The 21,601-nt window shown below is 38.9% G+C and overlaps 1 protein-coding gene across 3 annotated transcripts in view; it reads left to right on the top strand.

Annotated features, from left to right (window-relative positions):
* DPF3 (double PHD fingers 3) overlaps positions 1–19,095 on the top strand; it is a 289,293-nt gene extending 270,198 nt beyond the window's left edge. For all 3 annotated transcript variants that reach the window (XM_077261917.1, XM_077261953.1, XM_077261926.1), the window contains 3 exons: positions 12,201–12,313; positions 12,925–13,006; positions 17,268–19,095. In XM_077261917.1, the coding sequence (XP_077118032.1) occupies positions 12,201–12,313; positions 12,925–13,006; positions 17,268–17,329 (257 nt within the window). In that variant the 3' untranslated portion in view covers positions 17,330–19,095. The remainder of the gene's footprint in view (positions 1–12,200; positions 12,314–12,924; positions 13,007–17,267) is intronic.
* The last annotated feature ends 2,506 nt before the right edge of the window (positions 19,096–21,601 follow it).

Here is a 21,601-nt window from a genome sequence, read left to right on the forward strand (position 1 = left end):
AATAAAACTTTTAAAAATATTAAATGAAGAAAAAAAAATTGTAAGTCACTCGCCAGTTAAAAATAAAGATATTTAAAACAATATACATATACGGTATTGCCGCCTTCATAAATGTTTAATCTATCAAAATATAAACTTCTTTAATCTGTACGATAAACATCAAAGAATAAATTAGAAAAAAATTTAAAAATATAGTACGGTATGTATCCCCACAAAGAGGGTACTGTTAAACACTACAAATCTGTGAGCAGTGAAAAGAAACCCTCACACAGCCCTGACTGAAAAACTAAAAAGTTATCGGTCTTAGAAAATGGAAAGACAAACCAAATTAAAAAAAAAAAAAAACTATTTAAGTGTTCTAAAAAAGATCTAAACAAAACTTATACAGTGGAATCTAAAAGGTTGGGCACCCCTGGTCAAAATGATTGTTAACGTGAACAGTTAACCAAGTTGAAGATGATGAAATGATCTCTAAAATGCCTAAAGTTAAAGATGCCCATTTTGTGACTATTCATATTGTATAAAGTTATAGACGACACATTGACTTTGTAATATATATATATATATATATATATATATATATATATATATATATATATATATATATATATATATATATATATAATGTATATATATACACACACTGTGTTCCAAATTGTTATGCAAATAACATTTCCTCATATTTTCTCTAAATTACCTATCTGAATTGCAGTCATTGTTATTTTCCAGTCATCTACTATTCTAGTATAATTGCAATGTTTTGGAACAAACTGCCTATGAAAACAGTATCTTTTAAAAAAAAAATAAACACTCAAAATGCATGTTCCAAATTATTATGCACAGCAGAGTTTTCAACCTTTTCTTTTTATTTTGAACAAAAAAATGGTCAATTGTGAAGTTATAAGCATTATCAGCTTATTACAAAATGAAATCAAACAGTTTTCAAGTGAAAACTTTATTCTAGGTGATGTTACATTTGCACATAGGACCCCTTGTTCGAAAGAAGCTTCTGAACTCTCTCGTCCATTGAATTTATCAGTTTTTGGATGGTTTCTGCTTCCATTGTTTTGCACGTGGACAGAATACCCTCCCAGAGCTGTTGCTTAGATGTGAACTGCCTCCCGCCATCATAGACACTCCTTTTGATGATGCTCCAGAGGTTCTCAATGGGGTTGAGGTCAGGGGAAGATGGTGGCCACACCATGAGTTTGTCCTCTTTTATGCCCATAGCAGCCAGAGATGCAGATGTGTTTTTTGCAGCATGAGACGGTGCATTATCATGCATGAAAATGATCTTGCTGCGGAAAGCACGGTTCTTCCTCTTGAACCATGGCAGAAAGTGTTGTTTTAGAAACTCCACATAGATTATGGAGTTCATCTTTACCCCTTCAGGGATCATAAAGGGGCAGACAATCTCTCTCCCCATGATTCCAGGCCAAAACATTACTCCACCTCCTCCTTGTTGGCGCCTTAGCCATGTTTTCATGGGGTGTCCATCAACCAGCCATCCTCCACTCCATCCATCTGGACCATCGAGCTTTGCACGTCACTCATCGGTGAACAAAACAGTTTGGAAGTCAGTCTTCATGTATCGTTTGGCCCACTGGAGCCGTTTCTGCGTGTGTGCAGTGGATAGAGGTGGTCGACAGGATGGCTTACACACAGCTGCAAACCTCTGAAGGACCCTACATCTTGTTGTTCTGGGGACGTTGGAGGCACCAACAGCTTCAAAAACTTGTCTGCTGCTATGACAAGGCATTTTTGCAGCTGCTCTTTTAACCTTACGCAATTGCCTGTTGGAAAGAGTCCTCAATTTTTCCTTATCAGCACGCACACGTGTGTGCTGGGAATCAGCTACATACTTCTTGATTGTGCGATGATCACGATGAAGTGTCTTGGCAATGTTGATTGTAGTCATGCCTTGACCTAAATACTCCACAATTTGTTGCTTCTCAGCAGCCGACACATCCTTTTTCTTTCCCATTTTGGCAAAAAATGTAGGCTGCTTAATAATGTGGAACAGCCTTCTTAAGTAGTCTTGCCTTTATTTGGACACACCTGCCAAACTAATTTGCACAGGTATCTACAATTGCTTTCAGTGATGTAAAGAGCCCTGACACACATCACCATCAATGAGTTTAAATGACAAACAAAAAAATTCTAACCTTATCACTCCTACACTCTGTGCATAATTTGGAACACAGTGTATATATATATATATATATATACATATATATATACATATATATACATATATGTGTATATATATATACATATATATATACATATATATATATATATATATATATATATATATATATTACTCTTTTACATTTTAAAAGTTACAAAATGGAAAATGGGACGATGCTACAGTTTGGGCACCCTGCATGGTTAGTGCCTAGTAGCACCCCTTTTTGTAGCATCCCTTTTTGTATCACAGCTTGTACACACTTTTTGTAGCCAGCCAAGAGTCTTTCAATTCTTGTTTGAGGGATTTTCATCCTTTCTTCCTTGGGAAATTTTTAAAATTCTGTGAGATTCCTGGGTCATCTTGCATACACTGCTGTTTTGAGGTCTAGCCACAGATTTTCATTGATGTTCAGATCAGAGGACTGTCAGGGCCATTCTAAAATCTTCAGCGTGCACCTTTGAGGTAGTCTATTGTGTATTTTGACATCATTATCCATTTGTAGACGCCATCCTCTTGGTGGTATGTTTCAAAAATATATTGAAATTTAATTGAATCCATTCTTCCCTCTACCCGTGAAATGTTCCCTGTGCCCTTTTTTTCTCCATACATACCTTTTGATCATTGTGGCCAAAGAGTGATATTTTAACCTCATCAGTCCACAAGACTTGTTTCCAAAATGCATCCGGCTTGTTTAGATGTTCTTTCGCTTACTTATGAAGCTGCATTTTATGGAGAGGATTCAGGAGAGGTTTGCTTCTGATGACTCTTCCATGAACGCCGTATTTGTGCAAGTGTGTCTGAACAGGAGAACAATGTACTACAACTCCAGAGTCTGCTAAATCTTTCAGAAGGTCCTTTGTAGTCAAGAGGGTGTTCTGATTTACCTCTCTAACAATCCTATGAGCAGCTCTCATTGAAATTTTGCTTGGTCTTCCACACTTTATCTTGAGCTCTACTGTTCCTGTTAAGTGCCATTTCTTAATTAAATTTCAAAATGAGGAAAGGGCAACTTAAAAACGCTTTGCTATTTTTTATAGCCTTCTCCTGTGTTGTGGTCTTCCACCATTTTTATTTTCAGAGTGCTAAACAACTGCTTAGAAGAACTCATGGCTGCTGTTTTTTGGCACAAGGTTAGAGGGGGGTTGGGGGTTTTTAAAGCTGGGAAATTTGCATCACAGGGCCTTTCCTAACGATCATAGTGAACAAGCTATAACCCTAACAGACTTACAAAGGTCTGAAACATTGGTCAAAGTTATCTGAGCACACAAATCTCCAAGGGTGCCCTAACTTTTGCATTGGCCCATTTTCCTTTTTGTAATTTTTAAAATGTAAAAGATGAAAATATATGTCGTATTTTGCAGATTATAAGATGCACTCCAAATTTTGGGGAGCAAAATAAAAAAAAAAACATTTTATCAATAAAATGGTGGTACGTCTTATAATCCACTTTTATGGTAGCTTACCTGGAGGGCAGTGGCAGTGGAACAAGGTCCCAAGTGGCAAGGTCACTGCGACAGGAAGTTGGCGGCAGAGGGGGCAATAGATACTGCACGCCCCAGGCTGGTAGGAGGTGGTGTTCGTTGGACGTAGGAGTGGGGCGATGCTGCGGGCCCAGGGTTGGTAAGAGGTGGTGTTCGGCGGTGCGGGGGCTCCATTGACATTTTGTGAAAGCCAAGAGCCCCCACACTTTCCATGCTGTTCAATGCGGTGGCCTTCAGAAAAATGGACTCTGGAGGCAGCACATGCACAATTGAGATCTTGGGATACAAGATTTCTGTGTTGAGATCTCAATCTGCGCATTCTCTGCCTCTGGCAGCCATTTTCCCGCATTTTCACAAAATGTAAGCAGAGCCCCCTACACCACCGAACACCACCTCCTACCAGCCTGGGGATCGCAGCATCGCCGCACTCCTGCTGCCTCCAGAAGCTTCCTGCAGCAGCAACCCTGGGATCCTGCTCCACCGCAGCCAGTTAGCTTCATTCGGCTCATAAGACCCATACCCATTTTCCCAAAATTGTTTTTGGAAAAAAGGTATCTTATAATCCAAAAAATACAGTATGGTATATATTTTTTCCCTAAGATACAAAGGAAATGTGTCATCTTTAACCTTAGGCCTTTTAGAGATCATTTCATCTTCAACTTTCTTAACTGTTCACAATGACAGTAACTTTGACAGTGATGCCCAAACGTTTACATACTATTGTACATGCTTCGTATCAACATAATCGTACTGATCTGTAGAATCATGTTGCCAGGTCATTTTAACTAAACCGTTAATGTTGGAAATGCATTTTATTTTTTTACTATTTCACCTCACATACAATATTGGTTTTCATTACATTAACTTGTAACATGAATGGTGTCTTTCAAAACCAACTCGTCTCACAAAATATAAGCCTTCATACAGCTATTTTGACGGAAAAAGAAAAAAGCTATGGCTCTTTGATAAAAAAAAGGAAAAAATTACCGTAATATGCAAAAACTCACCTTTTATTTCTCTGATCACTTCTCATGCATTGCAATACACACATGTTGCAATGCATGAGAACTGACAGTTTTACAGTGTCTGAACACCTGTCTGAAATTTCAAATTTTTCACCCGAATTCCGATATTTTTACGAATAATCACATAAAATATCAACCTAAATTTAAAACTCGAGACAGCAAAATGAGAACTAGAGTATAATCCAAAATATTTATTTTTAGTTTAATAAATCACACAAAATATTTAATATACAATGTGATACAGAGGTTGCCCACCTACACTAAAAGGAATGCACTGGCTGGATAGATAAATAAAGTGCATAGTGCAAAATTCAGTACCCAGTCATTGTGCAAAAACGCATATTGCTGTATAATTTCCTTCTAAAAATTGCATATTAATAGTGCAAAAATAAACTGAATTTTCCTTAATGAGGTATCTGTCAGAGGTGCAAACACACCTCGGTTCAAATACATTCTGTTGTTAAAGGTGGGCAATTTTGTGTTTTAACTAAATTTAAAACTAACATGAATTACAATATGTCATGAAAAAACAGTATCGGAATCACTGGGATATGTTGAAGCGTTCCAGAGTTATTACCAAATAGTGATTTGAAAAAATTGGCCTTGTCAAGAAGGTGAAAACCAGCTTTGGTGCGAAAGTCTCAAAAGCAGCTAGTTGGACACCTGATACTATAAATGATGCAATGTAAGTTCACTGCAATTTTAACAAAATGATACAGTCTATGTGCTAAAGAACTTTTTAAAATGAGTTGTGGATGTGTAAGGGAAGCCACACTCTACAGCCCTGTGCACACAATATCACTTCAAAATCAAATGCCCAACGATCATGGGGACCCTGTATAAGAACACCAGTTCTATTTGTAAGGATAAGCTCTGGTCCTCATTCCCCTAGTAGTCCCCAAGATTATCAGTAGCTGATGGATAGTGCTTAGTACAAGCGGGGTAAGGGAGCTAGGGGACACGGTTTTTTGTTTACGAGACTGCCAGCTGGCCTAAGGACGTTTAGGCCAGACAATGCTCCCTGGGGGAAAAAAGTATTCTATGGCTTGGGTTTCTTTTCGTCTGCATGCTGGATCCATTTGTCATAAATTTTTGGTCCACGTGTCTGTTGTTAACATGATTATAGCATCTGCTTTACTTAAATGTTTTTTGATACTGAGTGAGTATGAAAAAGCGGCTAAGGGTATGAGCCAGTCGGTTCTGAAACGTCGCCGACCGCGGAGGCCAATTACCACATTATTTTGTTTTAGAATTTTATAGCTAAAGGCCTAGTGCAGGTGGATTGAGCTTTGGCCATACTGTGACCACAGGGTCTGGCACTATTGGATGGACCCAGTTCTATTGATTGGTTGGTTTCCACTTGCAGGAGATGGGACTCCCCTTGATTTTAACAGCTGATCACCAGATGTAGGAAGAGACATAAATATTCCAAATAGTGTGAATTGTATATGACATTTGATATTTACATGGTGCTTTTTTCTTACATGAGCAAATAAAAATACAAGATTAAAAAACTATTAAGGTGCATTCACACATGGTAAGTTTGAGGCAGAAATTTCTGCCATTATCCCATTCAACAGAGTGTGGTTTGCATTAATCCAAGTACGTGATGCAGAAGCAACGCTATTAGAGTATGTTCCCATGGTCAGGAAACTCTGCGGGTTGGACGCTGCGTACATCCTCAGCGTCCAACCCGCAGCATCCAGATGTTACCGCATAGTGGATGGGATTTTAAGAAATCCCATGTCCACTGTGCATGCTGAGACGCCTGCGGATGACCCATGGAGATGGACATGCGGCGCATTTTTCCAGACCGCAGCATGTCTATCTTGCAGGAACTTGCGTCACCTGTACAATGTATTGGACTCGGTGATTGCGCACGGTTTAATGAACACATGCAGAATCACCTGCGTTCAAAAGCCAGCAGCGCTTTGGATTGAGCGAATATGTGCTGTGTTCAAAGCGCTGCCTAACACTCTGCACATACATACATGTAAGCTTTATTTCCATATTACGACATAACTGAAGGGAAAGGATCTAACAAATGAGGCCACAGATATCCTTATATTGAACGGGTAGTGGGCGCCTTTCCTATACTGTTCTAGTGACTGCAACACTGCTTCAAGTCAAAGTTAAATGTTCTTACATTTTTACTAGTCTTGTGGTGACTTAGCTCTAGGGATATATACAGTATACTATCTAGGCGATATAGCATATTTTATATTTATGGTCACCTTCCCTTTATAACAGAACTTTATACAACTTTATTTCAATATAATAGCGTAGTCGGCACTATCTTCATTTCTACATCAGCTGAGATACGACAAACTAATAGCAGGCTTGTAGTAATCAGTCGACGGTGCTCCGTATCGTGAGCAGTATAGTGACCGAGCACAATCTTCAACCCAAAGAATAGGTAGATACGGCACTGACCAACTGGATCTTTAAGAAGTAAAAATCCTGTTAGTAGCCGCAAATACAAAAACAGATGAAAATAAACGTGAAGCATTTCCTTTCACCTATTTTTGCCCATGCAATGAATAAAGTGAATCCAGCTGCTGAGTGTCGTATCTACCTATTCTTTGTGTTGAAGACTATACAACTTTATATTTATCTTCTGTGTAAATCTAGTTTTGTCAAAATGGTCAGTCTACCCAAAGGAAAAAGTCCAATGACGATATCTCTCTACTGTTGAAATGTACTTTGGAGTCAAGTGTATGATTTTATAGACTCAATTCTTCTTCTAGTACAGAATTTACTACAACATATTAAATACTTTGGATTCCAGACTAAGGCTATGTGCACATGTTCAGTATGTGCTGTAGAACAATTGGTTGCAAGTACTGGACTGTTGGCAGGAAATACGTAACTGCGTAAAATATGCACCGTTTGTATTCAGTTGTATATGTGAAAAATGCTGAAAGAATTGACCTTCTGTAGGTAAAGATAAGCAGCATGCAAATGAGTTCTGAAAACCTATTTACTTTGCTGGTTCTGTAAAATGATGTATTATTTCTGCGACAAAAACGTGGGAAAAAAGCATTAAAAACACTTGTGCACATGCTGTGTAGTAGGTTCCTTGCATCCCACGTTTGACTGACCTGTGTGTTTTTATAAAACCCTCCCAACAGAAGACTGCATTGTATGCTGCTGTACATCGGCCAAATGAATGCGAAAAGGTCACTCTTGGCATCCACCTTTGAATATGGTTTTAAAGATCCATTTAGCATATGTGGCGGGAGCTTTTCTACGTATGCATATAACAAACATAACGGAGAAAAGTAATGTGATCATAATTTTACATTAATGAATTGTAGCAAACTTATTAGCGCAGGAGAAAGTTGTGTGTTGGGGCATTTAAGTTTATGAAATCGTCCCAAAGGAAAAAAGTCTTTCTTGCCCTATAGCTTTGACCACTGTGTAGCTTTTATTTTCCAGAAGCACTATAAGGAATTAAATCTGTGCTGTGACTGGGTGCTATGGGCCAATAAAGACGTTTTTATTTCAGACCATTTCATAAATCGTCACATTGTAGCAAGATGTAATAATTGTTAATCTTTAGATTGGGTGTGACAATACTGTAAGCTAATTTGTTTTCCTCCTTCTACATTGATACATCATAAATTATTTTTTCTATTGATAATTATGTTTCTGGGTTTACAATACTGACACACATATGATTTCTTCCTCTGTACATTGTCAGCACTATTAATGATATTACTGTATGTACTTCAATAGTAAAGTCTGTCCACTATATGCCTCACCAGACCAGACAGTCCAATGACATCGCCGAGAAGTTGTAACTGTGTCTTTAGCTGATTCCTTTGTGTAGGTCTGAATTCTACGTGCTGTGTGTTCATCCCATTGCTTCTTGTGCGTCATTTTACACTGATTTACTGTGTGGTGTCAAGAGAGATGCGTCATTTCGAGATGGTTCAAATAATTTGGAATAATCTCTAGCCAAAGTAATTTATGTAATTAAAGTTGTATTTAATATGCTCACAAGCAAAACAAATTAAATCTCTTTAGTTTGGAAATAACAAAATTGTGTCTAAAAGAATGTTCTTTTGCTGTGGTATAAATTACAGTCCCGTGTTTCCTTTACATTGCATACATTGTAAATAATTTGATCAAAATGGTATAATAAAGAATGATACGTTTGTGGAAGGGAAAAAAAGTTACAACTTTAGTAAAGAACAATCACTTTCTTGATTAATCCGTTTAAGGCCTCATTCAGACGTCTCTTATTTCATGGATAGGACACATGCCTATAGTCTATGGTGCTATTCACATGTCTGTGGCTTTTTGTGGACCGGGCTTTTGCAAAAGAAATGAAAATCACAGTACCCTGTTTTTGATTGTGTCATGGAGCAAAATCACTCATACAAGAATATGGGTTCTTGAACACCACAGATAGCGCATGGATGCTAGTCATCTGCAGACGGCTTTTCACATGGTCATGGGAAGGAGGAGGTTTGTAATTTTTAATTATTTTTGCTTACGACTCGTAAGTTACGAGACAATCACTGAAGGTAAAAACTGACACCTTGACCAAAAACTGATGAAAATCTGTTCATTTTTTTCACACACAATAAAAAAATATCCAAGGCCATCTGAATGAGGCCTTAAACTGAGTTCACACATTGCAGCTGCTCTGGATTTTTTTTTCGCAGTAACTTAAAAAAAAAATAAATTAAAAAACAACTTAACATGTGGTGAACACAGCCGTAGGCCTCATTCAGACGTCATTGATATTTGACACACGCCAAAAAAACTGTCCCAAGTGTCATCAGTGTTTTTCATCCTATTTTAATCAGTGTTTGGTCAGTTTTTACCATCAGTGTTTAATCAGTTCTTTTCACATATGGAAAAATAGGTTGCAAAGCTTTTCCTATTAATTACTAACGTTAATCACAGAGAGCATTCAGATTTTAAAAAAATAAATAAATAAATGTTGCCATGTTTTTTTTACAGACTACTCAGTCAAAAAAAAAAACATGGACATGTGAACAGCCCCATAGTCTATAATGGGTACATGTTCTATCCATGCATAACACAGATAGACACGTATATGTGATTAACAGATGTCTGAGTGCCGAGAAAAAAATCAGACAAAAACCGCAATAATACAGAATTAGCAATTTAACGGCGACTGTTCAGCGCCACACACTTTTGTAGCGTTTCACACAGAAAATCAGCAGTTATTCACCGTGTGCACATGGTTTAACATGATATAACAAAATCTCATACTGTGAGAAGTGTAATATGAACAGATGACTCTCCTGGTACCTAGTCATAGTCTAAAGATATATATATATGGTTTAGCGCATAATCCTGGTGCGTAAAAGCATGTGATGCCAGTTACCCCAAGTCTCGGCACCTGCTACACACTATAAGACGGGGAACAAAGAAAAAGGTACTGTTAGGGTATGTTTCCACGTTCAGGATTGCATCAGGCTTTGGTCAGGATTTTATGCAGGTAAAATCCTGACCAAAACTGCACCTGAGGTCACTGGCAGGTCACCTGCGGTGTACCTGCGTGTTTTGCTCATAGTAGCAACATGCTGCGTTTAGAAAAAACGCACCGCGCATGCGTTTTCGCGGCAAAAACGCATGCGTTTTTTAACGCATAGTGGAGTCTGGATTTCATGAAATCCCATCCACTATGCTGTAACATCTGGACGCTGCGTTTTTGACGCTGCGGAAAAACGCAGCGTCAAAAACGCAGCGTTTCCTGAACGTGGAAACATACCCTTAGGCTTTATTCACACATCTGTATTAGTGATGAGCGAACGTGCTCAGATATCATCTTATCCGAGCACACTCTGGTGGGGATTTCCTGTTTGTTAGGCCGCAATCACACATACGCGAGTGAGCGTGCAGCTCCATGTATTGCTGTGCGGCTGCACGCTCTGCTCCGGAGTGCCGGCGCCAGAGCTGGGTTTTCACCTGCGAGACTCGGCCATATCTCGCGTATGTGTGATCCCGGCCTTAGGCAATCCCTGCATGTGTTGAATCTGTCTAACGGCCGCACATCATGCAGCTGCAGGGACTCGAACATAATATACGAGCACTCCCAGATGCTCGGATAAGATGCTCTCTGAGCACATTTTCTTGTCCCTAATCTGTATTTATCATCAGTATATGTATGCCAAAATTAAACCAGGGGTGTCTCCCAAATACAGAACAGGGGGTGAATCATTCAATTATAGGACCCGTGGAAGCGTGGTAGCGCGAAACGGCTGTCGTCCGTTTGCAGTTCACCTTCTCCCTTGTTTCCCTGCTCATGACTCCTTATGTCACAATAAAGGATTGGAATTTTTAAGGACGGTGAGTGCTCTTCATTCTTTTAATTTGTCTGGACATGTACTTTTATTTTAATGAATGAGCACCCTGTTTTCATTTTGGGCATAGAAAAGCAACCAGCTGGTTGATATTGTGTGTGCTTTTGTGGCCCATTCATTGGAGGAAGTGCGGTAAACTTTTATTCTTGAAGTTACATTCAATTATAGCTTTTCTCTGTAAGTTCCACTCTTGGTTTTGTCACACAAATACTGATGAAATACTGATGTGTGAATAAGCCCTTAGTGAGATACACAGCATACTGTTCACATGAGAAATACATAGCAAAGCATATAATTTTATTGATTATATTGTTAAAACTCTGTTCACATTTGCACATTTACAAGCCAACACCGAGGCTTCTGAAGAAGATTCTATCAGTGTTCACAGCGGGAATAGAGCGTAGAATATTAATATTATGTATTATTTGCATAGAGCAAGAAAAAGGATAAATTACAGGCATACAACACTACAAAAAGACCAACAAAAGAAAACACAAAACTCAGGGAACCAGCAACAGATTTTCAGGTTTACTGGCTATTTGGTTCCAGTCCTTATAGATTATATGTCTGGAGAATCAGTTTTTCTTATGTATTTTGATTTCTCTTGCAGACGGACACTTGGCTTTTACCTTCCTCTAACGTTGTGTGTCCTCTGGGTGCTTCATCATTAGAAAATGTGGATTGGAAATGCATGCCAGCAGCCCAAAGTTTCAAACCAAGTTTCCCTTGTACCCAGCTTCTTCCTTTGTGCTTTAGAAAATTAAACTTGATTTTCAGTTTTAGTATGAAAGTTGCATACCATGGTTGTGATATGTTTATGCTCCGAACTCTTGTAAATAAAATGGACACTGCAAGTTAACAAACATGGCACAAGTACTTAACCATAAACTACTGTAAAATCAATCAAGGATAAAAAAAATAAATCTGATTTCAGCAATGTTGCAGTGCCATTCTATTTGTTTTGTTGTTTTTTTAACAGCTTAGAAACACTGGCTTTGCCTGTGAGTGTGAGTGGAGCTGTACATTACTGGCAGCAAAAGGGTTACTGCTTGCTGTTGCCCTATTAAGCTACACCCCGTTGCACTAAGGTTTGTACAGGATCACTCGAAAAAGTAATGCATTTGAAAATTGACATTGTTGTTGTTTCCTTGTGTTGCAGGTCACCCAACCTGTCTGCAGTTCACTGTCAATATGACGGAGGCTGTGAAAACCTACCAGTGGCAATGCATAGAATGCAAGTCCTGCATCATTTGTGGAACATCAGAGAATGATGTGAGTGTAAAAAATATGTAGTTTTCCCATTTTTATTTTTTGCAAAATGCTAAGAATAAGTTAAAAAGTGTCTGACCACTATCTTACACTGGCTTGTCAAGCTTCTGCATGACAGACAATGAAGCAGATTTACTAAGCTATATGTGCCAGAAATCTGGCCTAATTTGGCCAAAACTGTCTTTCCTGCTTTGTGCCGCATTTATTATGCATTCTAGACACATTATAATCATGTTTTACCATGTTTTATGAGAGAAAGTGACAGAGAAAGGGCATGGCCTCAATCTCCGCCCTGAGCTCCAGAATTGTGGCAAAAATTGTCAAAACGTTGTGGGACAAAAGCAAACCAACTAACAAAGGGCATGAACTTAGAGTAGACTAGATTTATCCACATCATTAGACAGTTTGATAAATGGGCTGAATTTTAGACCACTTTAGTAGATCGGGTCTTTCAGGACAATCCCAGAAACTATCAATTGTTTTAAAGACAAAGGGAATCTTTCATAGTTCTAAGTAGAGACTGAATAGATCAATTCAACATAAAACTAATGTCCAAAACATTGTAGTATGAAAGATATTTAATATTTGTACCTTGTTCATTTTAATGAATGAAGGAACAGCTTCTGTTTTGTGATGACTGTGACCGTGGATATCACATGTATTGCCTCAGTCCTCCAATGGATGAACCACCAGAAGGTGATGTACTGTTGATATATTAATGTTTATAAATGTCTACTTTATGTATTCTCTCTAGTGATAATTGTGCTCCATTAGGTTTCTGTTGATCCTTAGGGTATGTTCACATTGAGGGTTTTTTTTTTTTTTTAAAGTGCATTTTCCGGACTAAACAATTCACACACAAAGGGAAAAAAAAGTCTAAAAAAACCTGACTAATTTTTTTTGTTTTTTCGCACTTAATTTTTTACACGTGTTTTGTGTTTTGCAGCTCTTTTTCTTCATTAATTGATTCAGCAGTCACATATGAAGCATTTTTTAAGCAGAAATGTATAAAGAATTGTCAAATTTAAGAAATGTCCTATTAACTTCAGTGGGAAACAGGCCTATATTGCTGCTTTTTTCACTAATATTTGAAGCTGATTTCATGTGGATTTTGGAGCGGAATCAATTTAAATCTACAAAAACCCAAGTGAAAGCGTTTTACTTATATGCAAAAAATGGAGAGGTCATCAGTGTGCTGAATCCGATTTTCTTCTCTTTTTGCTCCGTGCTTTTTTTTTGTTTCATGTAAAAACGGAGAAACAGTGGAGATCTTTCAAGCTTTTACTAGCAACCAGTCACACACAGTACACAGATGCAGCAAGGATGGCATCTGTATACTGTTTTTTTTTGCTGACCGAGTTTGGTTCCTAAATCAGACCAAACACGTACAAGTCTTTTTTTTTTCTAGACAAAATGGACATGTAAAAAGGTTGTAATCAATAAAACGTACAGCACAAATACACATAAAAACTGCTGTGTACCTTACTGGCAGAAACTTGGCAAACGCTAATGAAAGTCAACAAAAACTATTAAAAACGCATCAGAAATTCTCTGCTATAAAAACCTATGACCCTCAAAAACACGCATACTTGTGGATGTATCGTATTTTGTGTGGTGAGGTATTTACCATCACATTAGGGCTGGGAGATTAATAGAATTATGGAATAATTCGCCATTTCAATTATGCTTAATTCTGAACCGTGAGTTTGATTTTAGCCCTGCCTTAAATGTAGGGCTATTATCCGGGCTGAGGCAAAGCAGCAGCAGTGTGGGCAACAAGGCATAGAAAAGGCCAGTGGGCCTTACAATCAAAGATCTAATGGTCCCCTTACAACATGTGACCTACTCCAACTTCATTACAGACTAGTAAAATGTTTCCAAATAAGTAGGAAATTCTATCACTAATCGCACGCGGCTCACATGCCATAGACGTCAATGTGACTTGTCTGCAATTTTGCAGTTTTTACAGGCATATTGCAGCTTTAAACTAGTCATGCAACGGCGTCTTTGGTCGCACAACTTGTCTGAGGATTGCAATTCCGTGACACAAGTTGCTGTGTAGCCTCAGCCTAAGGCCGGGGTCACACTAGACCGTAATACGGACGAGTGCTATGCGATAAAAAATCGCATAGCACTCGGCCCAATGTTAATCTATGGTCCAGCTCCCATCATCCGATATTTTCTCCACCGTATTTCGGATCCGAGGGAACTCGCAGCAGGCTGCAATTGTCAGCGTATCTCGGCCGAGACTCGCCAATGAAAGTCTATGGGGGCAAGAATAAATGGGATTACACACGGACTAGCAGTGTGCATTGCGAGAAATACGCAGCGGTGTTCTATAGAATATCCGGTAATTCAATTGCCGGCTTTGCATTTCTCCTTCACAAACCCGACAGGATATGAGTCATGGTTTACATACAGTAAACCATGTCATATCCCCCTTTTTTTTGCATATTCCACACTACTAATGTTAGTAGTGTGTATGTGCAAAATTTGGCTGCTGTAGCTGCTCAAATAAAGGGTTAAATGGCGGAAAAAATTGGCGTGGGCTCCCGCGCAATTTTCTCCGCCAGAATGGTAAAGCCAGTGACTGAGGGCAGATATTAATAGCCAGGAGAGGGTCCATGGTTATTGGCCCCCCCGTGGCTAAAAACATCTGCCCCCAGCCACCCCAGAAAAGGCACATCTGGAAGATGCGCCTATTCTGGCACTTGGCCACTCTCTTCCCATTCCCTGTAGCGGTGGGATATGGGGTAACGAAGGGTTAATGCCACCTTGCTATTGTAAGGTGACATTAAGCCAGATTAATAATGGAGAGGCGTCAATTATGACACCTATCCATTATTAATCCAATTGTCTGAAAGGGTTAAAAAACACACACACATTATTAAAAATTATTTTAATGAAATAAACACACAGGTTGTTTTAGTATTTTATTGCTCTCTCAATCCAGCTGCAGACCCTCGCTTGGCAAAATAATAAACGCACAAGATACATACCCTCAGATGACCCGTCACGTCCCACGAGGTAATCCATCTGAAGGGGTTAATTATTTTACAGCCATGAGCTGCGCTAATGCACTCGCTCGTGGTTGTAATCCCCGGGTAATGAAAGGAAATCTGAGTGATCTGTACTTACATTGAGTTGCGGTGATGCGCCCTCTGGTGGATGAACTCATATGAACTCGAGCGTGGGAACTTTTCCAAGGCTGCAGTTCATGAGTTCATGTAACATTAGTAGTGTGGAATATGCAAAAAAAAAGGGGATATGAGATGGTTTACTGTATGAAAACCATGTCTCATATCCTGTCGGGTTTAGGCAGGAGAAATGAAAAGCCAGCAATTGAATTACTGGCTTTTCACAGATATCGCGCTGAATGAAATATAAATACAGAATATCAGAATATATATATATATATATGTGTCTCAATGACACACATATATATATATATATATATATATATATATATATATATATATATATATATATATATATATATATATACTGTATATATGTTTTCCCGAACATTTGAGCACATAAATCCATTAGATGTCGGTTTTGCAAGCTTGCGAGAAAATCTCGGCATACGGATCATTTGATGCGAGGAAATCGCATCCTCGCACTGCACACGGATCACTGTGTTTGAAACATTTGTGCGATTCTCGGCCGTGAAAAACGGACCGTTTTTTTATACGTTAAGTGTGTCCCCGGCCTAAATCTTATCCACATTCTGCATTACGATGTTGTCATTGCAGATTTCACCCTTTGCAATGGCATAGTATAAAATATGCACCAAAACCAGTGATGCTTATTAGGATTTTGCCACTGTTTTATAGACAGTAGCTGAATATGGAAACTTTAGTTTCTTTGCTTTCATATCATTTATTTACATAATAGAATCTACAGTGTATTAGGGTATGTCTCCACGTTCAGGATTGCATCAGGATTTGGTCAGGATTTTCCATCAGTATTTGTAAGCCAAAACCAGGAGTGGAACAATCAGAGGAAAAGTATAATAGAAACATATGCACCACTTCTGTATTTATCACCCACTCCTGGTTTTGGCTTACAAATACTGATGAAAAATCCTGACCAAATCCTGATGCAATCCTGAACGTGGACACATACCCTTAAGGTTCTTGCATTTAAAGAAGCGCTCCCATTAACCGTTATATTGGCTCAACCTGTGTAAATGAGTATGTGGTGTAGTGTAGGAATGTTAATACACTCACGCATCACCGGTTTCCCGCTCTGCTCCAGTTCTCTTTCCACTCACGTGACTTCTATTCCAACTTGTCCTCTTACATTGAGCTTTGTTTGATCCAAGAGTCGCTTTTAGACCTTTTGGTCAGTATTTTACATCAGTATTTGTAAGCCAAAACCAGGAGTGGGTGATAAATCCAGAAGAGATGCATATGTTTCTATTATACTTTTCTTCTGATTGTTCCACGTCTGATTTTGGCTTGCAAATACTGATGTAAAATACTGACCAAATACTGAAGGTGTGAACGTGGCCTTATAATGTAAGTCTATGGAGCTTTAGAGTGAGGCTCTATAAACTTATATTGTAAAAGTGACTTCCGGCTCAAACATGGAGCCCAATGTTAGAGGACAAGTTAGAATAATCATCACGTGACCAGGAAGAAAACCAGAGCAGCACTGGAAACTAGGGACAACGGCAATCATTGCATGTAGGAATACAACAACACTACATGTACATTTACACAGATTTAGCCAATAAAAATTTTCACTGGAACGCTTTTTTAAAATAAAATGAGAGAAGACGGTAAAGTTTTCATTTTTAACTATTGTTTAAATCAACATTTCTTCCTGGATTGAACTCCTCTTGAAAAAGGCTCAATCTTGGCAGAAAACATTACTGTAAATAATTAGAGAATAATAAGGTTTACATTTTCAGTGTGATTTTTGTTTAATAATTCCTTTCTTTACACTATAGGAAGTTGGAGCTGTCATCTGTGTGAGAATGAAGTAAGAGAAGACTCTTTTCCACAAGACTAGGAGTACATGTAATGCCTAGATGATGGAAATTAAAACGCCTACAGTGACATGCCAACTGGATATTTTTCATCATCCTCATTATGAGAATCACTGTGCTTTGTGCTTCACTGATCTAATACTGATAGCCACTGAGATATGGATACTGGATATGGACTGCAACTCATAGAAAAAAAACTACTTAAGCCGCCAGTGATCTTCAATAAGTGAGCAGAACGATTTGCAGTTCTGCCTCTCCATCAACAAATTCAAGTGACGAATTATATAAGTTACTAACATCTAATTTGGTAGAATAATGCGAAAATGTAAAGATTAAAAAGACATGGTTTTGTCTAACAAGTGCAAGACCTTCAACAATATTCAGGGCGATAGTACCGTTATATTGCTAATGCATAAATACTAATAACCTTGGTTTGCTCATGCCTTCCTTCTGCACGCTTAATAGGACTTGACGTCTTCATATTAAAGTTCAGCAATCATGTTTGTTTTACTTGTATTTACTAGGTATTGATATTTTTCTACACTTGTAGGGGCCCTTGTTTGTACGAACACAGACATGTTATTGTATGTCACTTTTGAATCAGTTCCTCAGTAACTTATGGTAAAACTACAATTTGTCATTCTGTTCAGGCTATAATAAAAGTTGACCGTTTTACCATGGAACATTATTTCAAAAGTGACAAATAATACAGCGGCAAACATCAGTATCAAAACAAATGTAAACATCTGTAAAAGTAAAACAAACATAAGTAGCACAATTTGTCTCCTGTGGCAACTTTTGCACAATTTTAAATAATTGGGATAGAAATCCTCTTAAGGGGTTGTCTACAACTGAACAGGCTTCTTAAAGAAGTTGTCCACTACAAGGACAAGCCCTTCTTGATCTCAGTGTTTGCTCCTGTGAAAATAAAAACATACACTCGCCTCCTGTGCTGGCGCCATTCCAGCAGTGTCAGCAGTCACGTTCCTGAGGCTCAAGTACAGTTTATGACACGTGAGCCCTGTGCCCAATCAGCACTGGCGTCACTGTTCCCGCCTTCAGATGTATAAGTAATCAAGAGGAAGTAGGTGGCCAGCCACAGCTTACTGACTTCCTCTTGATTACTAAGATGTCCAAAAACGGGGACAGTGACATCAGCGCTGATTGGGCGCAGGGCTCATGTGTAATAACAATCGCACATGAGCCCCGGGAGCGCAAGTGCTGACACTGCTGGAACGTCGCCAGTATGGGAGGTGAATGTGGTTTTATTTTATCAGGGCCAAACCTTCAGACCGAAAATGAGGTTGTCCTAGTAGTGGACAACCCCTTTAAGCGCTCATGTGTCCACATAAAAGTAAAAACTAATAATCAGCTTCCAGGCTGGTACTGTTCCTGGTGTTCACGTTACATTGTTACATCATGTGAGCACTGCAGCTGATCAGTGGTCGCCGATAGACTGCAGCTTTCCAAAGGTCAGAGTTGCATCTTGCGGAACTGTGAAGGCTTCAGCGCTCATGTGACATAATGTCATGTGAATGCTGGAAATCACAGCCACGACAAAGCTGGAACAGCACCAGTCGAGGAGATGAGTATACTTTTTTTTTTTAAATGGTACACATTTAATGGTATATCTTTTTGATAATTCATAGATGTTCACACATCATCATATTATACAAAATTATAAAAAATGTAATTTGCTGTGGAATATGGAGCTCCAAGTTTATAAATTAGTCCTTTTGTATAACACATTTCATATAAACATTTTACTGCAATAAACTGGCAACATGACATAAAACTGTAATGCTAGCCTTACATATGAGGTATCAGTCTGCTGAACCCTCTCTCCGGACAATGTATGTGTGCATATCGGCCTGTGCAGTGTACAGCAACTATAACTGCTCTCTGCACCTCTCCAATGACTGTAACTGCTGCTCCAGTAAACCAGCTACACATGAGTTAATCACCATTACCTGCAAATATAGGTAATTTACAGGTAAAAGAGAATTTTGTCAACTTGATAGGTTCCCCTTAAATCATAATTGATAACACATGGCTGCCTGCTACTGGCTGTACAAGAGTTGCTAAAATGATTTCACTCTGGCGGTTGGCTGAGGCTGTTCCAGCGACCACACAGCGACTTACCAACGATCACGGCCAGGTCATATCGCTGGTCGTGATCGTTGGTAAATCGCTTAGTGAGACGGGGCCTTTACAGACTTTCTGCTTTGCCCATAAAGTATTAGCACATTTAAACATGTGATTGCAAAAGTTGCAACTTTCTATCCTTCCAAAAGCCCGAAATTCCATTTTCTCTGATCGATGGCTCTTTCAGAATTCTGAATAATAAGATTTCACAATAAGCCTCCATGGGTTTATCTGTGGAAGTCCAACATCTGGGACTCAAATCCAGATCTTAAGGCCGAGTTCACATCAACATTCTTGGACCGGTCATATCCATAAAGTGCGCATCATGAATGGGTTGCGAGAGCTTTCTGTATTTAATACAGGTATTGTTTTGCCCACATAATGGATGAGACTAGCTCATGCTGCGATTTATTTTTTTTCCCACAGAAATCTTAGGTTTGCATGTAAAGTCGCAAATGTGCACTAGGAAGAAAAAAAGCAAACTACTGTACATCAGTCCTACCGGTGTGATGCTTCTCATTTCTGCAATGTAAAGGTACAGTCAGACGGCTGTATAAATTGGACCATGATTGGAACGCAGTGCATGGACTGGCTGGCGGCTCTCCAGATCAGAGAAAGACAGCTGCATAGAAATACATGTAGCTGTGACGTTAGGCTGGCAGCTCTCCCAACCCGGTCTATGCACTGCTTTCCAATCATAGTCCGATTTATACGGCCGTGTGACTTCGCCTTAAAGCCATTGTTGATGCCACTCTCTTTTCTTTGGGTACGGCCAGCCTTATCTTTGTGTAATGCACACAAACTCAATGCACGGGGTTGTACAAGAGATTAGACATAACATCTCCGCAGCAACAGTGACATCTATAATGCTAAAAGTCACTTGCAATCATGTGATTCTGCGTTATGAGGAATGAGTTTTCAGCCATCATTTCCATTTAGCACGAAGATGAACAAGCTCCACCTCAACCCCGCAACGTATCTAACTTGACAGCAAAAAGTCTGACATGCTGAAATCCAACATGCCTGAGATTTATCATACTCTTTTACACAGTTGGCTGGTCTTCCCAATATTCATCGATTGTGGATGGGCATAGTTGCATTCATAAAACAGTGATGGCACAACTGTTGCTGCACATTTCCCAAAAGCATGGAAATATTACAACTATGCGTTTAGAGGTTAATCGGTCATCAGTTAAAAAAATACAGTATGCATTCACTATGAGGAAACTCCCAGGTGAGATACCTTAAAGGGTTTGTGCCAAGTTTGAAAGTTACCACATCTGCTATCCACAGGGTAGAGGTTACACTCTCAATTACTGGGACCACTGCTGACCCAAGAAAGTGCACTCTCCAGCAATCACACAGACAATGATTAGAGCAGAAGTGCACATGCTCAACTGTTAATCAGATAGGGGCTTGGGATCTGGTCTTGAAAACTATGGGAGTCCCAGTGGTAGGTCCTCCACCGATTGGGAAAAATGATAGATGATGTTCTATGCACCTGAAAATAATTCTATATTTTAATATACACAAAAGGAAAATAAACATTCAGTGTTAATAAATGTTATCTTGAGATATGTGCAGGAAATCTTTAAAAACTGTTCATGAATCGAATCTATTAATTCTGTATTAACCATGTTTTACTTGTTATAACACATTTCAACTAAGTTACGTTATTACTTTTCTTTTGCAGTAAACATCACTTTGTCAGGAACACCAGTATTAGTACTGTGCTTGTAAACTAGACAGCATGACTTTTTTTTATTTTTCTACTGTTATGTCGTCAAATGTTACATATTTAAAAATGTATATGCATTAAAGATCTGGTTGATAAATATAACAATCTTGTGTAAGCAGTATTTTGATATGATTTCACAAACATGACATGTCAGAAGTTTTGGTCTGCTGGTGTCAAGATACCAGGACCCCTAGTGATCGCGAAAACAGGGCAGGAGCAAATTTATTGAAAACCTATAGACTTTCTAGGAATAAGTGCACTGTTCAGTTTGTTCACTTCGAGAGCCAAGAGGGACTGAGCATATAGGCTCTTAGTATAGGTAATGAATATAAAAATGGTGTGGGTCTGACACTCGACACTAGGTAGGACCGATCATTTTTCCCTTCTCCCATGAGCACACTTGAGAAAGGGT

This window comes from Ranitomeya variabilis, chromosome 1 (assembly GCF_051348905.1).
Source record: "Ranitomeya variabilis isolate aRanVar5 chromosome 1, aRanVar5.hap1, whole genome shotgun sequence".
Classification (NCBI taxonomy): domain Eukaryota; kingdom Metazoa; phylum Chordata; class Amphibia; order Anura; family Dendrobatidae; genus Ranitomeya; species Ranitomeya variabilis.